The following is a 26,492-nucleotide window of genomic DNA, read 5'->3' on the forward strand; positions in this document are numbered from 1 at the left end:
TGGCTTATTCTAAAACTCTATTTTAAACAAACCACAGTTGTCTGATCTCAGATGTCACAAAGAATTGTGGCTGGTTTCAAACCAGAAGTAGATTTTTTTGTTTTTAATCTCCTCCACTGGCTTATGAACGAGGAGAGAAAGAAAGGGAGAATACATGTAATACATTGAGGTGGTGAAAAAGCATTATTTCCTGCTATATCTGAATTGTGTCAATGACTTATCCAACCCTATTCTGTGAATCAAAAATCCATCTTCATGATCTCATTGGCTATACCACACTTAAGTGAACTAATCTAGAAAGAGGGTTATTGTGTTCATTCACAAGGTGGGAGGGAGCATATATCACACAGAAGAGTCAGAAAGAGGCAATAACCCTCACTCCATCTGTGAAGGAAAACATATTCCCTAGGGCCAAGTGCACCTCTTCTATATAATATGAATATGAGATGGATGTAGAGCAGAAGGGAGATGTGAACTCCAGGAAACAGGTTTTCTTTTGATGCACTGAAAAAATGTTATTTAAGGGGTGGGAGGAAGATTGGTTGTGAAGAAAGATACCACCACAAACAATACATTCCTGGGCATAGTAGAACTTACAAAGCCAATATTTTGCTTATATTTGTAGCTATTTTTAATCTAGTTATATCCCTGTAGACTTGCTTATGCAATACACTCTGATAGGCTGTGTGTTTATAATAGAACTGGAAGAAAGACAAGGAAGGAGAATTTAAGCCTGTATAATTTAGAAGTCAAACAAAGAACAGTAGCATGCAAAATGGTGAATTTCTAGTAATAAAGAGCATATATGTAGCATCTGGAATAGTATACTGGTGTCTCCCATCTACAGCATACTAAATGCAAATTTCTTGTCTCAGTAAGGTTTCTAAAATTAAATTATTTACAGTTTGGATTGTCTCTGTAATTGTAAGAATAGGAAAAAAAACAAAATCAAAAAGACAGATGGTGACAGAATTGACACATACGCCATATTTTATAAAAGAGGAAATGATATGGTAAAGGACTAAAAGCTTAAATATACTGGCCTCTGTTTAAAAAGTATATTTTTATTTATTCTTTTAAATGAGAGATTAAAAATGATTCAGTTGGACACTAGTGCAACATTCATGCGTAGAAGAACTCTAAAAAGTGCACCAGATGTCTGTTTTCCCTGTTCTTTCCCATCATCTCAAATCTACTGGTGTGCTCCCAACCCCTCTAAAATGAGTATGTTGGTAAGAAGGTATGGCAGGCAGTGTGTATGTGTGTGTGTGTGTGTGTTCATGCAGACTCCTCATATTTACACCCAGACTTTTGCGTGCCATCAAGTTACTTGTACTTGGAGCATTAGTAACTTGTATAGAATGGAGCAGGGTAGGGGGAATGGATGCAGTTATAGGGGGCGGGAAAGTGGCCTCCCATTGCCTGCCTCAGCAGTGTACTCAGGTTAGCAGAGACTTGGAGCGGGCGGCTCTGCCACTTTGCACCCATTCTCAGCTTCACTGGTACGTAGCTTATTGTCCACAGAGATCCTTTGTAGAAACGGAGCTAACGCTGATGGGAACTCTGATATCCAGTTTGAAGTACAAATAAGCCAAGAGATGTTTCTGAAACCTGGCAGCCTTTTCAAAATGTCATTCCCCATGCTCCCAATACATTATAGCATATTTATGCATTAAAATCTGTTTAATGCATACATTTATACATTAAAACACACTAGGTATACATACACAGATGCAATTATATACAAGCATGTGCCTAATTAGAAACATTGCGGCATTATAAAGGTTCTTACGACACCATGAGTAATGTAAAAAAGAATCAAATAATGCTGTTTCATGCAATATGACATCATTTCCTGGAATTAAACAATGATGGTGGAAATGCAGGTAGCCCTACGTAATTTTAATCCTCAAACAATTCACAGATGTTTTCCTTTGTCTAGTAGAAATCAATACAGAGCTGGAACACATTCATTCTCTCTGTATCTGTCTTTTCTCTCTCAGCAAGGCAACTGCATAATACAAACAGATCTTTGTCTCATAAAAGCAACCAAACAACTATGTTGAAAATAAGCATACCCAGCCCTATTTGACATTGTTGTCCACCAATTTTACAATCCTACTAATGGTACAATACTTGACGGCAAAATGTTCGGCTCTAACAGCACAATCCTATACATGCCTACTCAGAAGTTCCATTGGGTTCATTGGGGCTTACTCCCAGGTAGGTGGGTATAGGATTGTAGCTATGGATGGTACCAATGGTTCCTCTACCAATGGCTACAGCGAGAGGGGAGAATTATCTGAAATCAAGTGGAGGAACCTTGTGTCAGTGGACTCCATTGTGGAAGGATGTGTGGATCCAGAATTGGCCTCCACAGTCACTTACGGATTCATTGTTAAAACCGTGTTTATGGAAGACAATCTTACTCAGCTACGAGTGACCGCCAAAAAAGACTGGTGCAAGGTTCCTATTCCTGATTTCAGGTTATTCCAGCCCTGTAGAACCATTTTGAAAGGCTTTTCAGAAGGTGCAGGTGCTGCAGACAGGGGGAAAGGAACAAACTTTGACGGCTGTCTTCAACTCACACAACTACTGGAGACAATGTGAATGTAGCATCTCCTCCTACGTGTACAGCCACTTCCGTTGTGTCTTTTAGAACGTCTGATTGGAAAAGTCTAACAACCCTAAAACACAGAAAACCTACTTCGTTGTCTTTCAGTGCAATGTTGTCTCCCATTACTATTTTTCCTCTGACAAACTCCTGATAAGCTTTTCAACAAATCCCAGAACACTTTTCTAAAACAATGCCCATAGGCCACAGCCTGGCCCTGCCAGCTCCAGAATGTTAGTGGCTTCTCAGGGAAGATGCCCTCAGAGAGCCCCGATAAAATATGAGTAATTGGTAGAGACCTGTGATGGAACATGCATCTACTTCTGCCACAGTACCGATAATTACCGTAGCTCCCCCTCCTAAATGCACACAATGTCAATGTTTCTTGCTAATGTTACCAGTGCTCTCATTCTTGCGCCGATATACCTTTCTCATTTTTTAAAGGCTGTGGCCTTGCATCTAGTATCTCCAAAATGTACTCTGTCTTCCCTTTGCTGTCAGTCTCCTTTTCATGAGGGTGGGCTACCCCCTCTGAAAAGAAAGTGGAATAACTGAAAGTTGTTCATTGTGCAAAACAACCATCTCCTTCTTGCAACTAACATGCTTCTGGGTTGCTTCTGACATTAATGTCTTTTGCTGAATTGTCACTGTTTTGGTACCCTCTCTCCCATAGCTACACATAACACTACCTAGGTGCCCTGGAAGGTGACAGTGGCAAGAAGCTGAGGAATAATGGCCACTCCAGTGAATGGAGGACCCCTTGCTCATGCATCCACCCTGTCAAACTCTCAGAAAAGGCTTATCCATACTTACCTTTGCTCTTTCCAGGCACAGTCTGCATTTTAAAGCTCCATGTCCAAGAACCCCCTTTTTTTTTGCTCCAAGCTTTCCCCATGAAAACCTGTTCTTTAAGCCTCAACCAGAGCGAATGGCAATCCACTTAAACCCAAACTGAGCACTAAAAAGCAGGTTTTTGCAGGAAAAGCTCCAAAGCAAAAAACCCCAAATGCTCAGACACTGAGCTTTTAAGTGCAGGTTTGTGCCTGGAAAAAGCAGGGCAAAACGTAAAAGACAATCACTGGCATCGGGTCTGCAGTCCATTCTTCTGTGGGTGGGATTCACCCAATGAATCCCTCAGCAGAAGCCCTGACCAAGGGCTTCCCTTTCTGCAATGGGGCTTTCCCCACATGCTTAGGGTGTGGATCAGGAGAACCCCCAGAGCAGCAGGGAAAAGAGAATCATTGTGTCTGGCATGATGAAATGCTTGCACAAATGGAACATTTGTAACAGTATGACATTGAACACTACCCATAGTTTTCCCTTGCACCCTGTGAGAAGTGGCATTGAATCTTATGTGCCACTTTTGATCTAGCAACCAGTTATTCCAATGTTAAATGAGATGTCTCAGAGGTTTCTATGCCAATATAGTGGCCTCTGAGGAATTTTACAGAGTCTCCTGCCAGGTACATAAGCATGGATCTTGTAAAGCCAAGCTGTTCTGGTCCCCAAGCAACACAGCTGATGAGAATATTCTTCTCTTCTTCCCACTTCCTAAATGGCAAAGCCATCAATCCAAGTCATCTAATCAAGTCAAGACTACTTTATGCAGCTTTTTGATAGATCTGGGAACGTACCAACACAACATTTTCCATTGGTGATTTGTCTATTCAAATATATAGCGCCTGATCACATTCCTAGATTAATCCTGAAATGCAGCCTCAAGGCTGATCTTGAACATCATCTCAGTGTTGGCAGGATTCTGGGTCTGTAGCTGGCTCAGTTCTATTAACGTATATGCTACGACTCTCCATGAGGAAGAAACCTCTGAAGGTGAAATTACCTTCAGAGCTTCCTCTCCATTGAAAAGAACTATGGGCACTATGGACTATCTTTGACTTAATGACAAGCAATTTTAGGGTGAGAGAACAGAGTTGTACCTCTTTAAATACATAAAGGTAGAGGGACCCCTGACCATTAGGTCCAGTCGTGACCAACTCTGGGGTTGCGGCGCTCATCTAGTTACTTTTGAAATTGTGTGATGCAATTTTTAATCCCCCGTTTCCCGCACCAGCCAGACTTCTACAGAGTTGATAAAGGAAAGAGTGTCTTTAAACATTGAAATCCAGTTGGGCAACACTTTTATTAGGACCAATCAAGTGTCCCAAAATATTGGCTTGCTTTCACATTTTCTGGATCAGTACAGATACTTTGGCTTTTTTTTCTTTCAGCATGTGCCAAGGGCCCTGGCCTCCCTATTGAAAATCCAAACACTTGTGAGCAGAGAGAATGTGTTCCATGGGAGAGGGCATGAAGATGTTTGCACCTTAGCTTGCTGCCACTGAGAAGCCACAACCAGTTTTTGCCCACAACAGAGAAAAACTGTATATCCTTCTTCTCACACTAAAATCCTAAAATCGTTAACTAATTATGGCAATGTGCTGCTTTCCCCTTCACAAAAAAAGTAAGCCTTGGTGCATACTTGATAGCCCCATCCCCTGAGACACCAGTTTAAAGCAGAGACCACTGAACTGAAACAAAAGAGCACTCGTTTAAAGAACTGATGTCAATATCTACCAGGCAACCAGGAATGTGGGTCTGGCTGCTCAGATATGCAACATGGGGCAGCGGAACAGGGCCAAAAACGTAGTCAGGCTGAGAGGAACACTAATCTGAAGGTCAAACTAAGGCAAGGAGGAAAGACTTAATAAGACCTCACTGCTCTTTAGGTTGCAGCCAGATAAAATGCTTCATCACAGGCAGGAGGAGGTGGAGTTGGAGTTTACAGCCAGGACTCTAGTTGCAAAGCTTGTAGGGGGAGAAACAGACCCACTAGACGGGAGGAACTTGTCTGGCTACATTCCAAAGAGAGACAAGACAGCCTGATCACCATGTACCTGACTGCTGGTTTGAGTTTGAGCTGAAGAGTAGTTTGAAGAAGCAAAACAAGTAGACAACGTGATGCAATTACCTTTAATCTGATTTCTTTCTCTCTCTCTCTCTCTCTCTCTCTCTCTCTCTCACACACACACACACACACACACACACACTATATTAATTAGGAATAACTCCAATCTTCAGACTCAATAAATGAACTGGCTCCGACCTTTCAGAGTATAGTTAGAGGAATTTCTTTTACTGGAGTTACAGGAAGTTATACAAATTTCACGGTATGTGATGCTAGTTTCATATTGTGGCAGCCAGCCCTGATCTCTTACTCTCCATTTTGCCTGAACAAGCCAGGCACCTCCTTCCTCCTTTCTGCCAAGCTCCCAGGACACTAAGTTCTGGGTTACATCCTGTCTAGCAAGGTCATAGAATAACTAAATGGGTAATTTCCCCCAGTGACCGCCATCTCCCTCTGCCCCAGGTGTCCACCATCTTCCCAACCCCACCTTACCTAACATGACCTGGAGTATAATTGGCTAGAAAGTGTCAGGTGCCACTCAACTTCAAGATAGGTAGAAACACTTTTTAAAATGGGATGTGGCTATGCAGTCCTTTCCCCTTCATTGACCATCAGAATACCATGCAACTAAACATCTATGTTGCATTACTCATGAGGAGACCAGAAGCCTGTTTGTAATTGCTGTATTTTTCGCTCTATAAGACGCACCTGACCATAAGATGCACCTAGTTTTTAGAGGTGCTATCATGCTCATGTACTGCTTGTGGGCTTCCCACAGGCATCAAGGTGGCCACAGTGCTGGCCACTGTCTCTGCGCAGCTCCCCTTCAGCGAAGCGGGAGGAGGAACAGAAGGGGCTCCGTTCCTCCTCCCGCTTTGCAGGAGAGGCACTTTGCTGAAGGGGCGCTGCGCAGCTCTCCTGTGCAGAGAGGGGGAGCTGCGCAGCACCCCTTCAGCGAAGCGGGAGGAGGAACAGAAGGGGCTCCGTTCCTCCTCACGCTTCGCAGGAGAGGTGCTTCACTGAAGGGGCGCTGCGCATCTCTCCCTCTCTGCACAGCACCTCTCCTGCGAAGCACCATTCGCTCCATAAGACGCACTCACATTTCCCCTTACTTTTTAGGAGGAAAAGGTGCGTCTTATGGAGCGAAAAATACGGTAGTTTGGGATAGGATAGACTTGAGCTAAAAAGCCAGTGTGGTGTAGTGGTTAAGAGCGGTAGTCTCCTAATCTGCGGAACTGGGTTCGCGTCTCCGCTCCTCCACATGCAGCTGCTGGGTGACCTTGGGCCAGTCAAACTTCTTTGAAGTCTCTCAGCCCCACTCACCTCACAGAGTGTTTGTTGTGGGGGAGGAAGGGAAAGGAGAATGTTAGCCGCTTTGAGACTCCTTAAAGGGAGTGAAAGGCGGGATATCAAATCCAAACTCTTCTCTTCTTCTTCTTCTATTTTCAGTATTCTGCTTTGTCCCTTTGTGCTGTCCTTTGCCTTCTTATTCCTAATAAATGTTAAATAATTGGACCACTGGGTTTGTGTGAATTATTGACAACTCTCAGGGTTCATGCAATAATTCTCATGGCCTAAGCCACTTGCTTCATGCTACAGAGGTTTAGGATTGAGGTCGACAGAGAAAAGCAGGATGCTGTTATCTCTAGATGGGGGACACAGGGAGATGGGTACTGGCTCTGCTCCCCTTGTAAACTGAGAGGCATATTGGCATTAAATACCACGTTTCTTTCAGCCAAGGAGGGCCAAGTAAACTGAATGCTACCTCTAGCATTGTGTATGTGTCCCTGTGTATGTGTTTGCCTGAAATCCCCCAAATCCTCTCCTGTCTGGGAGCTGTAGGAGTTAAGAGGACAAGGATGGTGGCAGCAATTTCCAAATAGTTTGGGACATGACTACTCTACTTTGAAAGGCAGTTGTGTAAGGAAAGGAATAAGCAGGCTGCAATCCAATATGCAGTTATACACATATAAGTCAAACCAAGTTCAGTGGAAATTACACACTCATGACTAGGGCAAGGCTGCAACTTTAATTTGCATTGCATAACCAAATTAGAAGTATTTTTACAAACCCAAATTAAAAGGCAGCTTTCAACAAATCTTGCAACAGGAATTAATGAAATGTAAGGTAGGTGTGAAATAAGGGAGCTTAGTGCTTGTATACTGCAAAAATCCATAAACCCTTAATTTTTTAAAAAATTAAATAGGGTTAATCTATGTTTAGATCTAAAATATACATATGACATCATTTAAAAGGAAGCTGATTGACTGGAATGAAATATGAGATTTTCTGTTGTCTCTGCTGCAGGAAAAGTTGGATGACTAAAGGTAAAAATCCAACTATTACATAGTTCCTTCCTCTATGACTGCCGCCTGTTCTGATTATATGCATCTATTTTCAAAGAGCTTCTACGCCATGCAGTAAGTTTTTCTGTGACTGCTATGATAAGGAAACCTTTAGCTCAAAAGCAGTGTGAGCAAGAGGTATCTTTGTACACAAGCACTTCCTGTTTTCATTCCATGATCAAATATGTTCTTTGCAGGGCAAACAGGGGAGCACTTGAGGGAGGAAAGCAGAGATTTCTGAGAGGCTAATTGAGTGTACTAAAGAGCTGTTTGGCATGGAGGGAAAAGGAGTTTTCCAAGGCTATGAATAAAGGCTGCGTGGGTCAGATTTCTTGCTGTTCCTTTTCTTTAACTATCTTTGAAGTTAAATAACAACAGCCTTGATGTCAGGTTTACCTTTCTGATATCATAATCTTTATGTACTACTGAGAAGCTTATACTACCAGGCTAGGATTTCCTTTACCCACTCAAATACTGGATATTATCCAGAAAAAGCATGGACATTTTCTAGCAATTCATCCTAAGATCCTTTCATCTTCCTGTACCATTGTAATACTTAATGTAAGGCAGATACCAATTGCAGAATGAGAACACGGTTGAATTATTATGCAAGCATTGGAAGTTTCTATCCACAAAAGCTTTATACTTAGTTTGTTCTTAGTATTATGGAAGTTTTTCCAAAAACTGAAATAGTGGGAAACTACTATATACAGTTATGAAACAATGTGATGAAAGTCAGTCAGTGGGTCAAATTAATTCATGTAGAGTTATCAACCAAGATCAACATGTCATTTTAGCAATTTTGGAAGTAAAATAGTTCTTAAGATGAACCATATTTCCTATTTATAAAATATATATTCCACAAAAATTTCACATTGCACAGAAATTTTTGAGCTTAGTTTAAGCTTAAAGCAAAAATGGCTTGCCTCCCAGGCAAAGCAGAGGTTAATGATTTTTGTCATATTGAAACTAACAATTGCTACAGTTGGCCTTTAGTATTTTATTTGTCCTTTTGAGGTATTCAGAATAGGTGACAATAGCTTGCAGTTGAGAACATATGTAGAGAGACCCCTGTGGCTTATGGAAAAAGTTGCTCCATGCTGGTTGGGAGTTTGAAAAAAAATACAACCAGAGTTCTTTTATGTCCCTTTCATTAATGAGAATGCATGAATGTCAAAATGCACCAATGGACCATTCAAGGGGCAAAGCCTTAGCAGCCCCTTCTTTAAGAACACATCCTGTGATGTAAAATACATTTGCTTAACAAATTAAAATAATGAGATAATTCAATTAGTTTCTTTGAAAAAAGAAAGAGAAAAAGGGTACATTGTAGGATTATTGTAATACAAGACCAGGTCACAGAGCACAAAAGAGTGGACAAACCTATTTGAAATCAGGTTAGAGCAGTGGTGAAGGAAAACCATTTAAATTTTAAGACTCTTTCTATTATGAAATTTACTTGAGAAAACATTTGTAGATTATAGTTTACCTTCATAGAAGGACCAAAGTTGTATTTTGAAGGAACAAACAAATCAGAAAGAAAAAAAGAATGCTGGAACTGTTTAAGGAAAGAGTTATTTTCCTTCTCAGCATGTGTTTATGGCAAAAATCTTTTTGAATTTTCATTGCACTAGTCAGAGGTCTCCATTATCAGTTCTCAGGTCTGAGAATTATAGCACAGTAAATCTTTCAACACCTACAAACTCATTAAAACCTAGATGGTAAAGAGCTTTTTTTTTTTTTTTAGCTTATGCAAGGACCATCCTCATCAAAGCTACTGCATTTCCTTAGTTCATCTGGTGTGAGGCAGAGAAACATGGTGGAATTTCAGGAATGCTAAAAACCATGAAGATGTTATTCAAGATATGTGATATATAAATTATCCTTTTGGCAAGCATACACTAAGCACTTTCCACACAACGTTTTAGAAAGAAAAGGCAGTGGCAAAAATCCATGGGGATGGGGATGACTTAGTGAGAGTTGGGGGAATTAATATGCAAGCTTATATGAAATAAAGTGGATTATTCATAGCCCCAAGTTTTTTTCAGCATCAGTGTGCTGCTCTTCTAACCACTTCCTTCAGTTAAAAAAAAAACAACCTCTCCCTCACACTCACTCAACTTCCAAATTAAAAACATTTTACAGGTTAGTAAATCTCCAGCTGAGGTGATGTAGCAAAGAACAGCTGTGAAGTAATTTTGATAATGATGAGAATAATAAGCAAATGGCAAGGTTCAGGGCTTTGCTGTTGCAGCTTCAGTGCTCCTGAATAGATAAAAGTGATTAAATACTCCTGATTATCCCTGACCAATATGTAATGGATTTACAGCCCTTTCAATTAGTCAGTATTTGCTTAGGACTCATTATTTTGTCTTTGGTTAAGTAATCAGCCCAGAGACTCATGTTCTGTCTAATTCCTCTGAGCCAAGTAGGTACTACAGGGCACCTGACCTTTGAAATGGCCATAGCTGGAAGGCAAAAATAACCACTGTTCGAGCAGAGGCACTGGCTATTCTGGCTAATCCTGACCCTACAGGCCAGATCAATGCACCTTAGTTTGCTAATAATGTTCTTACATCAAAATGATGGTTTAAAACTGGTATCTAACGCTACCCAACCCCTTCAAGCTGTTTCATCAGCAAAGCTGCTTGGTAGCCACCACTGTAAATAAAAGAGGTACCTGAATCACTCCAGGAACCATGAGACAATAACTAATATCTACCACCACAAAAAATGTGTAATTTTAACAATCACAAAATGAACCCTTGTGTGTGATAGTTAACCACACTATCCTTTTAAGTATTAGCCCAAACAAAATGGAGGGGAAAGTGAACTGATAATTTTACCATTTTCCACCATTTCCAAGTAAAATTAAGAGAGCTACTACTTCTTTTGTAAAAATGTATTTTGATGCCTAAGTAAAGCTGTAATAGTCAACAGAACACCAACACATAAAACCAATTGCAAAACAGGAGGATAAAGATAGATTGCTACTAAAAGTGTTGTTTTTTCACGTTTACTCGCTTTCCCCCAGAAGTGAATATGGCTAGCTTTTAAGATAATGGACTTGAAGAGCAGCTTAAATAGGTGCTTTAATCTCCTATAGAACTGAGGAATTAGAAAAACTAAACGCTGTCTATATTTTGCATGTAAACCAACATAGGAAAAGTTTTCAAATGAATTCTCTGACTTCATCTACCTCTTGCAATGCATGTTGGAATATACACAGTATATGTGTGTTTCAAAAGCAACATAGCTCCACCATTTAGAAGCCCTAGGATGGGGGCTGTTCAGAATCCCACACTGATCCTCACTAACCATCATCAACCACTCAGCAGGCCTGCTTGGTTTACAGTGGACTCCTGAAATATTATTTAAGCCTGCCTGGACATCCCGTGGTGACTATTCTACATCTCTGTTTCTGATGATTGCTCACCATAAGCAGTTTCAAATAAATAAGTACATAAAATAGTCTCTCTAATTGTACAGTAAAATGGCAGTCCTTGAGGTGAATCCCATTTTGCACTACGTGTGATGCTTTATACTCAAGGTACATAATATATAATAACTCCCAAATATATTCCATTGCAGAGAACCAACTTCCAACCACCCAAAACATTATCCTAAAATGTTGAAAGGGCTATTAAAAATAATTAGACTTGTGTAAAATACTTCTTCTTCTTTTTGCATTCACTTACTGTGAGATGTTGGAACAGCCATGCTCTCATGATATTTGTTGCTACTTTGGGGAAAATTCCTCTTTTCTTCTGCCGCTTTTTATCCTTGTCTGGATCATCATCATCCCCTGTGCCGGGAGAGGCTACACTGTTGTCTAAACCATCCCCTAATAGAAAAAATGGGGTGAGAGATAATAAACAAGAAATATAAGCCAATCTGAATAATCAGATTAACTACTAAAGCACTAATGAAGTGTCATTCATATATGAAAAAATCAGGCATGTTCAATTTCTTATTAAATATGATTGCTGATATAGATATATAAAAATTAGAAATCATGTCTCTCCAAATACTAATTTTGTGCCTCACACACGCACAAACCATTAATTCAATTATAATTGTTTGCTTGACACAGTGCAATACTTCTTTGTCAATTATGAAATGCAGTGTGGGAAAACCTGCCACACAAAAACCTATTTACTGTAAATGCATTCCCTGCAACTATGCTGAATATATGGTGAAGGTAATCAAGTTAAATGTTCTGTGGTCTATATATTCTGGGCCCTCTGCATAGGTGACAGTAAATGCGTCACTGTTCAGAGCACATAGCACACTGCCAGCTGAACCCCTCCCTATTTACTATCATCTCCCCACTCACACACATGCACACGCACGCACACTTGTATGACCCTCAACATAGTATTTGCAAGACATGAAAACTTATGTGCCTGCATCAGTGATCATTATATTCTGCTTCTTTTTATTTCTTTTTTTTTTTAAGGATGCACATCAAGGTAGGGTGCTTGCTTAATCAGAACTTTCCATGAACATCTTTCTCTTCAGTGCTTTTCCCTGGCATTAATTGTGCATTAGCAAAAATCATTTACTTTTAACAGTCATAGTTATTTTTTCTTGCCCTCCAGCAAAAATGCCTTGAAAGCCTGCCTGGAGGGCATCTAAATTATGTATCTGAAAAACTCTTCTGGCAAGGCATTGCAGGACCCCTACTTTCTTAAAATTCATACGAGCACGTCTTCCTGTTTTTGGGAAGGCATCAATCAAGAGCAGCAATATATGCCATATTCCTACATTAATATTTGAACTAATAACTTTTAAAAAAGGAAAGAAACAAGATCCGACTTGTGGCATAATCAAATGCAAAATAAATGAAGAATACTGGGACAGCACTGAGACTTTATAGATTGCTGTGTTTTCCTTACACATCATTAGCCTGGAGCCACACGAAAGAGGAAAACAGAGAAGTGGAGAGTTTATGCTCCCTGCTGGTGTTTAAGAAGCCGAGGTCCTGGAAGGACATCTGGGAATTGCACTGAGACGGTGGTTTTTGTAATTTAAGAATAGACATTCATTAGCAGTAAATGCCATAAATCCCATGCTAAGTAAAAACCTTGTCCAAGAAAGCCTAAAACAATAAACTCTGTGCTCAATGTAGCCTGAGATAGACGCTCCATAGCTTCCTGAGGAATGCTATAGACCCATGAACTAATTCCTATAGCCTCTTCTGGATCTTTAGTGCTGCTAAAACAAACACATTACCAATACATAGAGGCTATTTACCTCAAAACTTTAAATTCTATTTCACCTTTGTTTATGGTGCCCACACACATTTCTTTAAAAAAGAAAAGAAAAGGCAAAAACAACTGGGGAGGGGAAAATACCACCACTCACCTCCCCCCCCTCTAACTAGAGAAACAAAAACAAAAAAAGCCAGAGCAAAGAGCTAGCAGATTAATTTTATTGACATTTCCATTTTCACTGCAATGTGATACCCTCCATCACATAGAAGAGATGGTCCTCTCTATTTACAGAATGACAGGCCACTTCATTACAACTACCCTGCCCCAAGGCTGAGCAGTTCCCTTCCATCTGCCCAAGGACCTGAGTCAGACCCCTAAGTTGCTGTTTTCTTTTTCTTTGACTAGAAGGTAAATTGAAGGTGTGGACAGTGATAAAAGAAAAAGACAGGAGTTTATCACGAACCAACCTTTTCCGGCAAGGAAAACATATTACTTTGGAAGAACTCCTTTTCTTAGTGGCCCACCACCCGACACCCATGCGTGTGCAAGAACAAATACACACCCCTTTCCACTGACTATGCCAAGGAACTGCTGCAAGGCAAATTCTCACAAACACTAATGGCTTCTGACTGCTCCTTGGCAACCCCAGCATTTTAACCTGGGTGGATGTGCACTCCAAAATACAGGCACTAGAGCTATCTCATCAGCTGTTCATGTGACACAGATGGAGAGTGGCTATTAGGAGCCAGGCAAGGGGCCTTGGGGATCTGAGGTGCTGTACTGTAGCCTCAGGCAATTTTGAAAAGCAGTACCCAGAGATGGAGGGAAAAGAACAATCCACGCCAAAAGTGCAAGTTCTGAAATGAGTCTCTTTTTCTATCTATTGTCTAGATAAAGATATCTTTGTCTTCTTTTCTAAAACCTATGAATGTATGCACATAATGCATGTAGATATAAATTCTTCTTTCAATCTGTCTCTTTTTCTTGGTCAGGCACACAAATACAACAGAAACACAAGAGAGAACAATTCTTGTTTCTATCCAGGCATTCAGGAACACCTTAATGCTGCTTTTTGTGCAATGCTTAATTTGGAGCCTTCCAAGAGGATCAGTACAGTGCTTTGATTATGAAAAAGGCTAATAATAGGTGGTTAGATATTCAGATTCATCTTGCATAAGTTTGGCTGAAGTTTACAGAGCCAATAGGCTTGATCTAGTGTAAAATGTTAGAGATTAATTACCATTCTTGATCCTCTCTCCATTCATATAACGAAAGAGAGGGAGAGGGGAGAAACTTATCTAATAGGAGCAAGAGACAAATGAAAATTCTGCAAATCATCAATAACTGAGTTCCAATAGTCTAGTTATACTATAAATAGTATGCACTGTAAACCTTAAATAAGACAACTACATTAGTGATGAAAGGATGAAAGTGAAAACTTGTGGTATGGTAAAATTAGAATGCATTTCATAGCAGTTACATGAGTTAGAACACTGCAAATAAGATCAGAACTGGAATTTAGTCTGTCTGAAATTAGGAAAATAAAACAGGTTATCTGTGAAATATTACGAAAAAGAGGAGCATATGTCTATTTTAAACAAGTCCCGCCATCCCTCACCAATCTTGCTGTACTGAATGAAAAACTAAAGGCAGAGCAGCAAAATGAAATCTTAGCTGTTGAGCACGTGACACAGTGCAATAATTACAAACTGATTTTTGCCAGCCATGCCACTTTGGCACATACCAGAAGGGGCGAAAGTAATTTTCTGCCTCATACTCCATTGCCTTATGAACTACGTACCCATTTATGCCTCTCAGACAAGTTGCTGAATTCTTATTTGGTGCAGTGTTACCTTTGCACATGTGAAAATGGATACACAAATATCTAAACCAAAGAGAAATGTCTTGTGGTTACAAAAGGATCTAAGCCAATGTAAAATGCCTTATAACATGCCACTTTCTAAGCACTATTCACTACTCTCCATTAACAAAAATGCATGGTGAGAACTGAGCACAGGGAAAAAGAATGTCAGAAGGCACTGGCAAAAAAATTTTCCCTGAAGTGGGGTGGTGGGAGAGAGAAAGATGGTCATTTCTGGAAGGATCATTCATTCATTTGTACACTGTGGTTTAGCTTTCAAAGTCCACAGACCTCAGGGATCTTCGGGGAATGAAAGATCCAGTCCCACAGAGGGTTTGCCTCTACATTGCTTTTCATGTTATCCACTCTCCACCCCCATCCCCCGCAGCAGCAAGGCACAATGCTGTCAATGTTCCTCTAGATCTCAGCCACTGTGTGCTATACAGTGTACCACTCCTCAGGGATAGAACAGAGAAGATGTATTTAATGCAGTTCCTGGCAGCACTATCTCCCACTGGTTCTCTTACTTTATTTCGTTCCATTTCCAAGGATAGAATAGATAGATGATAGATAGATAGAATTTATATACCGTCCTATACCTGCAGGTATAACATGTGAACATGTAACATGTGAAGAGGCCCTTTCATTACACACTTACTCTCTTAAACTCAGACCTCAATCCTACTTTCTTCAGGTGGACCCTCAAGTTCAAATGAAGCTGCAGACCAAGACAGTCTTTTTTAAACCAAGACAGTTAAAATTATTCCTCACCCCGCTTAAATATTATAAAATCAGCTATTTTTGAGCTATTTTCTCATTTTCTTCATGCTTTTTTGTGACTCATAGAAGGAACAAAATCATTACATCGACACACACCACTTTCTGCATACAAATAGATATACTGAAGAATGAGAAGTTATGATATGTTCCAAGATCAAGACTTATTATACATATATTTAAGTGTGTGTATACATTTGCACATTACTTTTCTTAGGCTGGAGGATGCACAAGTCATCTGAGTAAGAGGGACTTAGTCAATGGTACAACATCTGCTTGGCATGAAAAAAGTGCCAGGTTCAATCCCTGGCATCTTCAGGTAAGAGACCAGGATAGCTCAGTTGATAGATCATGAGACTCTTCATCTCAGGTTCGTGGGTTCAAGCCCCATGTTGGGCAAAAGATTCCTGCACTGCAGGGCATTTGACTAAATGACCCTCCTCACTGTCCCTTCCAACTCTACAATTCTATGATTCTCTGACTGGGAGAGACCCTTGTCTGAAAGCCTGGAGAACCACTGCCATTTTGTGGACAATGCTGAGCTAGATGGACCAATGGTATGGCTCAGCATAAGGCAGCTTCCTATGTTCCAATGGCCTATTTACAGCCCATGGCTTGTTTTTAATTAGATTGTTACATAGAGTTTAACCAAAAACACATACGGATAGTTGTTCTACTAGGCTAACACGACTGCCCATAAGACATTTTTAAAGACTTTGGAATCTCATGGATGAACATAAAATATATTAATTCTTAATTTATGGGGGGAAAGGTAACCCACTCAACTCCAAAAAGGATCTTCAATGTGTGTCAAATAATAAAACATGCTCATAATAATGAGACATGTCTGGACTTTGAAACACTACCACAAACATCAAAACCATCTCAGTAAGACCAGAGGAACCCTAGATATGAAAAAATGCATTTCCCTCTCATCATCTGAGTTTTACCATCTCCATGTAAGCCTAGCCTACAGCTAGCCTTCATTTTTTCACACAGAAGAGGAAGAGGGAGAGCAGGCACATCACATTTGCTTGTATCAAGAGAAAGTTATTCTAAAAATAATGCTGCTCATTTAAAAAAGGTTTTGTTTTTTTTTAAAGAAAGGAATGGTTTCATGCCTGTGCTGAAAAAGCACAGATTTTAAAGTAAAAATTAAATAAATCTTGCCCTGAGTTTAACACAATGAAAGACTTAAGATAACTGCTTAGGTGAGCATATTATTTGGCTTACTATTTAGATCTATAACCTTTTGAGTACTGGCAGTACAATGTGTTGGCCCTCATTCACAGAATAACCCTGAGAGGAAAGCTACAGAAAGCAAATTAAAGCCGAAGGATAGTGATTTGCCCTGAAACTAAAATGGATGTGAGAAATCCAACATGCAGACCAACATTTGCTCTACTAAAGCTCAACGTCATTTCCGCAATGCCACACTGGTCCCTCTAGTGCCACAGTTTATAGAACACGCAGTCAATCTCTATTCACATCAAGAAATCATTACTCCACCTATTCCCAAGACTGAGGTCTAATTTATAAACTGCACCAAATTTTACATGGTGGTGATGGAGCTGCTGTCCTTAACCATGCAAGTGCCTCTTTACCCATTGTTGAAAGAATAGGTGCCCATATAGTTTGGGCTGATTATAGCCATGCCCAAGAAACTCCACAGAAACAAAGGGTCTCCTGGGCATGGATATAATTGGCCCAAACCACATGGCCACTTATTCATATATACATCTAACTATACAAAAAGACATAGTGGTGTTCTGGATTATGGCAGCAATGGCTGACACCACTAGTGCGATATGCCAACTGGGTCTCTTCAATTAATCACCTCCAGGGAGAATGCAAACTGTGGGGCTTTTGTGAACATTAATGACATCTAGTTCTAGCCTAGGCTTCCTCTGCAAAGTACACAATTTGGTAACAATTCAAATCTATCTGGAGAAAGATTCTTCTGCTAATACATTTTCTGTTTGTGGCTTGTGCCCATGCAAGAAATAACAGGTTTGTGGTTACAGCTTAATTCTGTGAGTTCCTGTGCTATGTAACAAATACCATATAGGGAGCACAAAACAGTGTTATAATGCTTACTGTTGGCCTCCTGAAGATCACAACAATCTGGTTTAGCAATGCAGTCTAATGTTGCTATACCACTGTCATCCTTACCAATGTAGCAGCACTTGAAGTATTATTTGTGGTGTGATTCTACAAAGACTTACTGCTTCTGTTCACTGTTCAAAATCAATCACATAAACAAGGATCAGCTCAGAACTGGAAAGAAACGGGGTGTGATAGCACCCCAACCTAAAGGTTTTTAAGTCTCCACCCTGCCAGCTAATTCTGCTTAAGTTATGGTAGCAAATGGCATATATTATCGTAAGATGGACATAACCCACTTGTACAGAAGAGGCCACTGTAGCTACATCAATGTATTCTGCTCCGTGACCTGCCACTCATGATATTACTCCATAGGTGGCATTCAACTACGTGTTACTCATTGAAATTAATGGACCTAACATAATGATGTTCATTAATTTCATACTGCCCTGTGTTACCATTTTATTAGAGTCAGCAAGTTAGTTGCTCATTTTGTAGTTTCTCAGCTAAAACACTACAAGGAATATGAACTATTCCCTTTTCTGACCAAGGTAATGGCTCCAATGTGTTGGGACTTATACCTGTTGGACTGATAAATTTGTGAACTACCCTTGTTGGCTTTCTGTTCATTCCTTTTACCTATAAACCTCCAAGAATAACACCTACAGATAATTAAAGGAAGTTGAAAATTTTGTCCCAGTATTTACCTATTGCACAACTAGGCATTAATGTAAACTTTTGAATTCTTATTTTTATTTTTTTGGGAGGTTTTCAAAGTAATATTTTTCCCCATTAAAAGTTCCAAAATAGAATAATATGAAAATCTGTTAATTGTTGGGCTCTCTTACAATCCTGCTGTGCTAATCTGTCTAGAAATGTTAACATGAAAAAAATTCTTCAGTTTTCTTCCAGTGACTAGTTCATGGCCTAATGCCGTGGAGTAAAGAGAAGGATGAAATACTTTAGTTTACATGCAACATTTACTAACTGTGTGGGTTTTCCAACATTAGAGAAGGGACAGTGACCCATGCCACCTTTTTCACACTCAAAAGGCCGCTGAAAAAAACAGTCTTCTTAGGCTTACCTCAAGCTTCTCTGGCCCTGAACACCCTCCCCCCAGGGTATGAGTAGAAAGAGAAAAAAGAAGTGAATTTAAGCTCCTTTCTCTTCAACTTTTCAGGCGGTATAAGCAGCATTTAGCAAATTCAGCCCCCAAATGGCTCCAAATGCTCTGAGCTGCAGGGGCTCATCCTTTGTTAGTCTCCCTCTATTTACACAGGATTTACACAGGCTATCTACTGAAGAGACCACATGTTTCTGACAGAAAGCACTTTCATTCATAGTGCATCAGGCAACAGGATTGTAACCACTGCAGCTTCATGCTGACCTGAGATTAGGGATTTCGGCAACATTGAGATGATAACAATCTACTAACTAACCCAAAATTATCCATGGAGATTTTTCTTCTTCTGACACTCACATTATAGCTAATGTGGTCATAGAAATGAGATTTCTTAAGAGAGCTATTAAGAACCAGCTATTGTCAAGAAAACCCCTCCCTCCTTTCAATAAACAGGAGGAAAGAAAGTATATGTTGCTGTGGGGGCGGGGGGGGGAATCAGACTGCTATTTGGATTTAAACCATTTCACCCACTGGCTGAAGACAAAAGTGTAAAAGAAGACAGATGGACACATATGTAAATGTGCTTCCATTTTCTCCCTGTCGCTAACAAGTTAGTTAATAGTATAGTTTAATCATGTCTTCTCTGTTAATTCATTTTGGTTAACTAGTCATCAGCAGCAGCCTAGTAACACTCCAGGAACATGTTCATTCACATTTATTTGCTTGCTACAGTGCTCAATTACCAACCATGTAATGATTAAGACATTTTAGACTCTACTTATCAGGCATGAATGCTGAAATCTTATCTGAGGGGGTCACTTCACACAAGATGATTTTCATACATGGATCTCTCTACCACATATACATTTCCTGCATACATGTGACAAGTGATTTTGTTGTGAGAAGAAACCCTGTTTTTTCTTTCCAACTCCATCTTTAGTAAATCATATTTTAATTTTAAAAGCTTTTCCCATATGTACACATAGAAATTCCACAGAGGCCAAACATACTGAAGTCTCATAGGAAAAGTCATAATCCTGCCCACCTCAAACTGGTGAAAATTAGAATCTTAAAACGAAACACATTGCTTATACTCTGCAGCAATCATTACATTTTTTTCCTAATTTATAATGAACAGACATCTCTGGTCGGTATATATGTAAGTATATAGTAGATGTTTTAAAGTTCTTCACAATATATCATAATAAAGCTCTGCTGAGCATCCCAATGATTCATTTTTAGTGAGCTCTCAAATGCCCTTTACTACAGTTAATGCTCAGATTTTATTAAGGAATAGAGCAGGGACAAATGCCCACTTAAGTTCCAGCTCTCAAATTCAGCTCTGCTTGCACTGCACTATCTAATGCTAAAGCCTCTTAATGTGCTTTTCACCTCCCTTGTGTGGCATTTCTGCGAACACAGTTCACAATTTTCAGCCCCAAACACAGAAGACTGCTACCCTTAAGTCATCCAAAGAATGTGACAGATACTATCATGGCTCTTGCTGCAACATGAAGAAACAGAAAGAGAGAGACCAAGAAGAGGAAGACCATAGTGATCAGGTTACCAAAATCCATAGACACTTTCCCAAAATGTTACTGAATGCTATAATTAAGATATTTGAAGCTGAGGGAACATCTAGGGAACATAGTTTAGAAACTGTATGACACCAGGATCCAGTCTTGCTTTTCTTATTCATATTTGACTCACACTGATTTTTAATGGCAATCTTACCCAAGTAAAGCGAGCCAGCTCAGAGCCTTGTCATACACAAGCTAACAAGCATGCAAGCATTCAGCTAAAACATTCTACTGGTTTCTCGCTGAGAGCCTTATTAAATCATGCTCTTTTATCTTGAGTTAATAATTCAATGGGCATTAGAACTGGGCTGGCACAGCTGTATTCAGTGGAATTACCATCTTGTAAAAAGGTAAAGGGACCCCTGACCATTAGGACCAGTCGTGGCCGACTCTGGGGTTGCAGCCCTCATCTCGCTTTATTGGCAAATAAAGCTTCCCGGTCATGTGGCCAGCATGACTAAGCTGCTTCTGGCGAACCAGAGCAGCGCACGGAAACATCGTTTACCTTTCCGCCGGAGCGGTACCTATTTATCTACTTGCACTTCATGCTTTTGAACTGCTAGGTATATCCTAATGCTTCTACAAAGATAGATCCCATAGTTCAATTCAATGTAATTGCTTTCTATAAATAAGCATGCTATTTAAACGCTGTATTTAGAAAAACACAATTTTTAGCAAAAGGGTTAAACAGAATTAGTTAAATGCCCATATATTTTAAAAACAAGTTACTTCATCAGCTTTTTAAAAGAGTTAACTGGATATAATTGTCCGTATAATTAAAATTATTTCCATTAGAGTGCAGTTTTTAAACAGCCTATTATGTATAAACTAATAACTGTATCTGAGTGTTAGGTTAGCCATGATTTTGTTTCTTATTTTCCCTTTTGCTCTGTTTATCTTCTGGGCCCTTGCTTGTAAAAGCCTGTGTGACAGTAGGTTTCTTAGGCTATGATCCAAAGAATCCAATTGATTCGGTACATCTAAGAAAGCTTTTGACTTCTTACTCTTCCCCACCTGCCTTTTCCCCTGTTCATGCCACATTATAACTGATGAGCTATTTGTCATGTAGCATGGACATCAGCTGTTGCCTTTAGAAATCACATTGTACAAACACAAGCTCTTTTGAATCTTGGCCTTAGTTATCAGAGCACCAAGAAGGCTAATTGGTTGGGTTTTCAGTGGTGCATACAAGTGGACAATTGTTGCTTTGAGGTTTTTAAACAGAGGTTGGATGGCCATCTGTCATGTATGATCTAGGTGATACTCCTGCATTGCAGGGGGTTGGACTAGATGACCCCCGGGATTCCTTCCAACTCTACAATTCTACGTTTCCATGATTAGGGCCACTAATTATGCCCATCAAGTAGCTAGTCACCCCATGCTTAGTGTTTCTACATACACCTGTGACCTTTGACAGTCTGAAGTTGCCATTCTGATATAATGATGTTTGTTACTCTTTGATAAGTGGATAATTTATCATGTTAAACATTGTATTGCTTCATAGATTAGAACATGTTCCTTTATGAAGCTGGATAGCTCAATTGGTACAGTATGAGACTCTTAATCCCAAGGTTGTGGCTTCAAGCCCCATGCCGGGTGAATGCAGAGGGCTGGACTAGATGATCTTCATGGTCTCTTCCAATTCTGCAATTCTATTATTCTATTTCATCTTTAATGGTGGGGAAAATGGGTATTTGTTTTAAAGAAGAGAATGGAACATTTTAATGAAGAGTAGTTTACAACAGAAAGCATTGTTAAACATGCAGTTAAGTACCATTGCCTTTTTATATAATGGCCATCTCTGTTGTAATGGTACCTAGTACAGTAATATTACTAGTGCTCTATTAATATTCTCATTACAAACCTCAATTTTAAGTTTTTATTACTCAGGTATAAAATTTTAACCACCTAACAATGGCATCTAAAAGCACTTTGAGCCACTTTTAGAAAAATTATAGTTCTTGAATTTGTGTGCGCATGTGTATGAATTTATATATAATTTCAACTGCATTTTAATTATATTTTCTAACTATTATTTACCAATGTTAGAATTTCTTTAACAAAATTTAACAATCCATATGTTCACAGTATTGCAACTGTGACAGCAACAGAACACTCTGAGTCAAACCAGGAACTATTTACGAATTATAAAGCTCTCTGATGTGATCTAGAGGAGAATCTTAAATTGCCACAATATATATAACAAAACATTCTCAGATTGTCTGTTTGTGAATCTTTTCTGGGTCTGTGTCACTACAATGACAAAGATGCAGCAGCTAACTACCTGAAAGCAGGATTATATATGCAAATTGAATGTAAATGTTGCAAAACTGCAGTAAAACTGTTTGACCCTAATAGAGCTGAAATGATATACTCTCCCATAAAGCATTATTACTAAAAATGCAATAAGGCATAACAGCTTGTTTTAGGAGGAATAACACCACCTCCGGCTCACCAAAAGTTATAGAAGTGACCATTGTGTATTAGCAGCAGTATAATCAGTGCTTCCCCCCCCCAAAAAAAAATATTTAGGGGTACTCTCAATGAAGCCAAACTTAGATTCACAAATTATTTAGGGGTATGGGTACCCCTGCATCCCCCCAGAAAAAAGCACTGAGTATAGTTTAACAGGTCATACTATCAACAGCCATGAAATCTTTACAATGAAGCAGGTGCTAAATGGCTTTTCAAAAATTAATAAATAACCTGCATTCTAAATAAACAAATGGTAAATATATGCATTGCCCAGAACCCTACCATACTGCATTCACTTAGCCCTCACTCCCTAATCCTGGCAGCTAATTCCCAATAAACTCTATGTTGAAATATTGCATTGCCCAAAAGCCACACAAGAACTACCAAATCTGAAGTTACTGTCTGAAGCAGTTGCAACAGCTTCCTTGCTAGGGACAATGAGCCTGAACTACCTTGTTCCTCCCATGACAAGATATAGGTCTGAATTATCATAGCTGCTGTGAATGCTTCAATTAGTCAAAGTAGCCTCAGTGGTTGTTAAATGGCTGAATTTTGGGCATGTTTGGGGCTCAATGGGCTAGGTTGCTTATGCTGCCACTGGAGGATGGAGGGGTGGTTCTAACTTAGTGGCCCTGTTTGCGTGAACTAGTGGACCATAGTTAGAAGCAAACCATGGCTTGCTGTGAAATAGCAGCATTCTAGTCCTCACTGCTGCGCCTTCCCTGCACTTCTCTTTGCCAAGCTCAGAATTATGCGCAGACCAGCACTTGTAGTTTGTTTCTCCCAAACAAACCATGCGTATCAAGCCATGAACCAGACCTTGGCTTCCACATATAGTCTGTTTGGAGAGAAACAAACCCTGTGTGCTGGTTTGCAAATAACGCTATCCAGCTCACTTTAGTTAGAGATTTCATTTTCAGTCTGAGACATTGCATCTCTGCCAGTCTCACCAGGCACACAGCTCATCAGTGGTGGCTCCATTTCTAGAAACTGCCTTGTGTCAAATCTGTTACTTCTGAATGAGTTTGGCATTAGTTTGGAACACTCCGCTGCATAAATTGTGGCTAGGAATCTTATTCAGAGTGTGACACTGAATGTGGCATAACGATGAGAGGAAGATATTGCATGCTAAATCTGGAGTGTGGTGTAATACCAGCTGTGTCCCAGCCCCTCATGTATGCATATCTAATAGTGCCAATAAGAAAACCTAAGTTTTCAAAAGGTGCTTACTGGAAAAACGCATATATTAAAGGAGAATACATAATAACTCTAAATTTTATACGATCTTACATACCATAAGAGCTCCAACACCTATGCACAATGGGGTGGATTAACTCTCTGGGTGCTGCAGACATATTTATACACCTCCTCCTAAAGTGTTCATTTGGCTGGCAGTCTGGAAAATGCCAGAATGTCAAGGGTTAAATTGGAACACTGAAACTTTTGCAGGTTTAACTTAAACCTTTTCACTTTAAAAAATAAATTTTATTTTTCTGATTTAGGAAATACATTGCTATCTAAAAGCTGCTGGAGCCAGTGGACGACAAGACAGCAATCACTTTTATTGAAGTTGAACTCTGTAGCTACTATTACATGGAGAATGGACGTTCATGTACAAAAACACTAATACTGGATACATCTAGCAACTACTATACATGTATTAGACCTTTAAACTTGTTACAGTCCCAGAATAATAATAAAAAATAGCAGTATTAGTAAATATAAATTGGAAAATTTATAATTGCTAACAAAAATCTGCAGCATTTATTACAGGAATTTATTGAAATGTTATTTTTTATGCAAATAAGTCACAGGGCTTCAACGGGGTTCCTTAAATAACCATTTTCCTGATGTGACATGCAAGAAGTTTACTCTACTTCACACTGAAGTTAATTGCTTTTTTAAGAGCTAAAGTGGGCAAGATGCTAGGTGATTTGAGATTGGATATATTGCCATGTGGGGTTTTGTTTTGGCTTTTATTTTTACTTCCATATACATATATGTATGCTTTTTGCCACAGGACAAAAAGGAAATCTGAGGGACAGCACAGGAGAAAGGCTTAACCCACCCTTACTCCCATGCTGTGGCTTCAGTCTGATTCTCTCTCTCTTTCTCTGGTCCTTGGTTATTGCCACAGAGAGAAAAAGAGAAGCAGAGTTTATTGACATGCTTTTGCTCCACTTTGCATTAGCTATAACTCCTATCAGGCCCAGCCAACATGGCCAATGGTCAGGGATAATGGGAGTTGGAGTCCAACATCATCTGGAAGGCAAGACATCAGTTACCACTGAATTCTCAAACTTGAGTCCCCAGCTGTTGTTGGACTACAACTTCCATCATCCCTAGCTAGCAGGTCCAGTGGTGAGGGATGATGGGAGTTGCAGTCCAACAACAACCGGGGATCCAATTTTGAGAAATAATGATAGAGAACAGCACAGTCAAGATTTAATAAGGTGGAAGAAGTGTATTTTTTATTATAAAATATATCTGTGATTTATGGGCTGGAAGCCAAGAAGACTAAGGCTGCAACCTTATACATTTACCTGGGAGTAAGTCTCAATGAATTCAATGGGACTTGTGAGGAGACAAGCATAGGCTTAGTGGTAAGGTTTGTTAATTTATTGTGTGACAAAAATAACCATTGCAAACAAATTTGTCCCAAATTAGGCAACTGCACCTTCCTTCTTCTCTCCCTGATGTTTAAAATTAATGAGGCTGCCTTTTTCACCATGATACACATTTAGGTCACAATCTAGGTGTGCTAGATAAGTCAACTCAATTGCACTCAATAGCCCTGAGTCTAAAGCATGTTTGGATGTAATGCTAAACCATGGTTAAGCACCTGATGGACAAGCCACAACATGCCCCAGGCTCGTGCATTCCCCTTTCCCCTCTGCTGCCAGTCAGGAGAATGACTTCAGAAGTTTGTACTTTCAGCAGTGAGAAAACATAACTTTCAGTTCCAAGTGAACCAAGGCTAATGGTGTAACACACTAACCATGGGTTATGAAGTTGGCTTATTTGAACTAACCATAGATTATAAAGCTGATGAAGCTTGTGAAGCTACACTAATCTTCGTTAGTGTAAATCACAATGCACAATTCGCGCTGTGGGTTAAACCACAGAGCCTAGGACTTGCCAATCAGAAGGTTGGTGGTTCGAATCCCCGTGACAGGGTGAGCTCCCGTTGCTCGGTCCCTGCTCCTGCCAACCTAGCAGTTCGAAAGCACGTCAAAGTGCAAGTAGATAAATAGGTACCGCTCCATAGGGAAGGTAAACGGTGTTTCCGTGCGCTGCTCTGGTTCGCCAGAAGCAGCTTAGTCATGCTGGCCACATGACCTGGAAGCTGTATGCCGGCTCCCTCGGCCTTTAGAGCGAGATGAGCGCCACAACCCCGGAGTCGGTCACAACTGGACCTAATGGTCAGGGGTCCCTTTACCTTTTTAAAAACAAAAGTAAAAGCTTCTGAATTCCTTCCAGGCACATGGAACCA

At 39.8% G+C, this 26,492-nt stretch overlaps 1 protein-coding gene across 15 annotated transcripts in view; it reads right to left on the reverse strand.

Moving 5' to 3' along the window:
• MEIS2 (Meis homeobox 2) overlaps positions 1-26,492 on the reverse strand; it is a 243,008-nt gene that overhangs the window by 163,756 nt on the left and 52,760 nt on the right. For 9 of the 15 annotated variants that reach the window (XM_053381659.1, XM_053381686.1, XM_053381691.1 and 6 more), the window contains exons 8-9: positions 24,294-24,395; positions 11,563-11,708 (exon numbers count right to left, since the gene is read on the reverse strand). In XM_053381659.1, the coding sequence (XP_053237634.1) occupies positions 11,563-11,708; positions 24,294-24,395 (248 nt within the window). The remainder of the gene's footprint in view (positions 1-11,562; positions 11,709-24,293; positions 24,396-26,492) is intronic. The other 6 variants (XM_053381710.1, XM_053381718.1, XM_053381751.1 and 3 more) reach the window with 1 other exon arrangement.

This window comes from Podarcis raffonei, chromosome 1 (genome assembly GCF_027172205.1).
Source record: "Podarcis raffonei isolate rPodRaf1 chromosome 1, rPodRaf1.pri, whole genome shotgun sequence".
NCBI classification, from domain to species: Eukaryota; Metazoa; Chordata; class Lepidosauria; order Squamata; family Lacertidae; genus Podarcis; species Podarcis raffonei.